At 63.5% G+C, this 1,087-nt stretch overlaps 1 protein-coding gene across 1 annotated transcript in view; it reads left to right on the top strand.

Moving 5' to 3' along the window:
- QRICH2 (glutamine rich 2) overlaps nucleotides 1–1,087 on the top strand; it is a 38,273-nt gene that overhangs the window by 1,400 nt on the left and 35,786 nt on the right. The window contains exons 2-3 of the mRNA XM_013006272.2: nucleotides 223–733; nucleotides 831–929. Coding sequence (XP_012861726.2) covers nucleotides 223–733; nucleotides 831–929 — 610 coding nt within the window. The remainder of the gene's footprint in view (nucleotides 1–222; nucleotides 734–830; nucleotides 930–1,087) is intronic.

Below are 1,087 nucleotides of genomic sequence, written 5' to 3'. Positions count from 1 at the left end.
GGAGCGAGGTTCCTCTTTATTGCTAACCAACCATTATATCACTTTAGGGGGACATCATTACAGAATCACACGTCACAGGAAGGGGCAGTACAATAGGCATACACATTGGAGGAAGGTGATCTATGATAGGTATAAGCATCACAGGAAGGGATGAGCTAGGGGTGTGCCCATAGGAATGGGAAGGTCTAGGGGTATACGTGTGACAAGATGGGCGGACCCTAGATTCATCCACTTCCAGCCCCTCATCTCCGAGGAGTCCAGCTACCCGGGGTCCCCTCGCTACTCCTTGAGCACCCCGCAGATACCCCCGACCAAGGAGAAGAAGCGGAGCCTGGGCAAAACGTCCTCGCACATGCTGGAGAGCCAAGTGAAGGACCTGGGGGGGCAGGTGCAGGACTTGGACAGGCAGCTCCGGACGGTGGAGAACCAGGTGCAGGACCTCGTCAGCCACGTGGAGTTCTTCACCGCGCAGGCCACCGGGTCCGATCTGGAGCCCCGCGAGTGGCTGGAGGGGCAGGCGATGGGGTCTGAGAGGGCAGGGGCCGTGGAGGGGCTCGAGAAGCTCCCAAAGTCCCCAACCACAGCCTTGACGAAGCTGATGGCCCCACGGGAGCTCCCGAAGAAGGGGATGGCCAGGCCCGACAAGTCCGTGACCTCAGAGAAGCTGAAAAAGGTGGTGAAGCAAGCCCCGAAGGACGGCCTGGAGGACGAAAGGACAGAGGGCGACTTCCAGGTGAGCGAGGGCCCCGCCGCGCCTGGAGCCCGGGGAGCGCACGGCTCCAGGCGTCCATGCGGCCCGGCCTCCCACACTGTCACACTGTCCCCTGCAGGCTCAGGACCTGGGGATGCTCCAGGACATCATTCAAGATTTCAGCACCCTGAGGGAGTCCCAGCAAATGGTGGAGGAACCCCTCCAGTTGACGCCCCAGGTGGGGGCTCCCCTTTACTGCCCCCTCCCTCGCCCCGCCCCCTCCTCTGCCCTTCCTCGCTCCGCCCCACGCCCCCTCCTCCGCTGTCCCTCGGCCCCCCAGCTGGATCCTCCCTCGCCCCGCCCCTTCTTAGCTCCGCCCTCGCCCCGCCCCCCTCG

This window comes from Echinops telfairi, unplaced genomic scaffold, assembly GCF_000313985.2.
Source record: "Echinops telfairi isolate 266 unplaced genomic scaffold, ASM31398v2 ScPeMD7_7458;HRSCAF=8496, whole genome shotgun sequence".
NCBI classification, from domain to species: Eukaryota; Metazoa; Chordata; class Mammalia; order Afrosoricida; family Tenrecidae; genus Echinops; species Echinops telfairi.
This window is presented reverse-complemented; position numbering and strand designations above follow the sequence as displayed.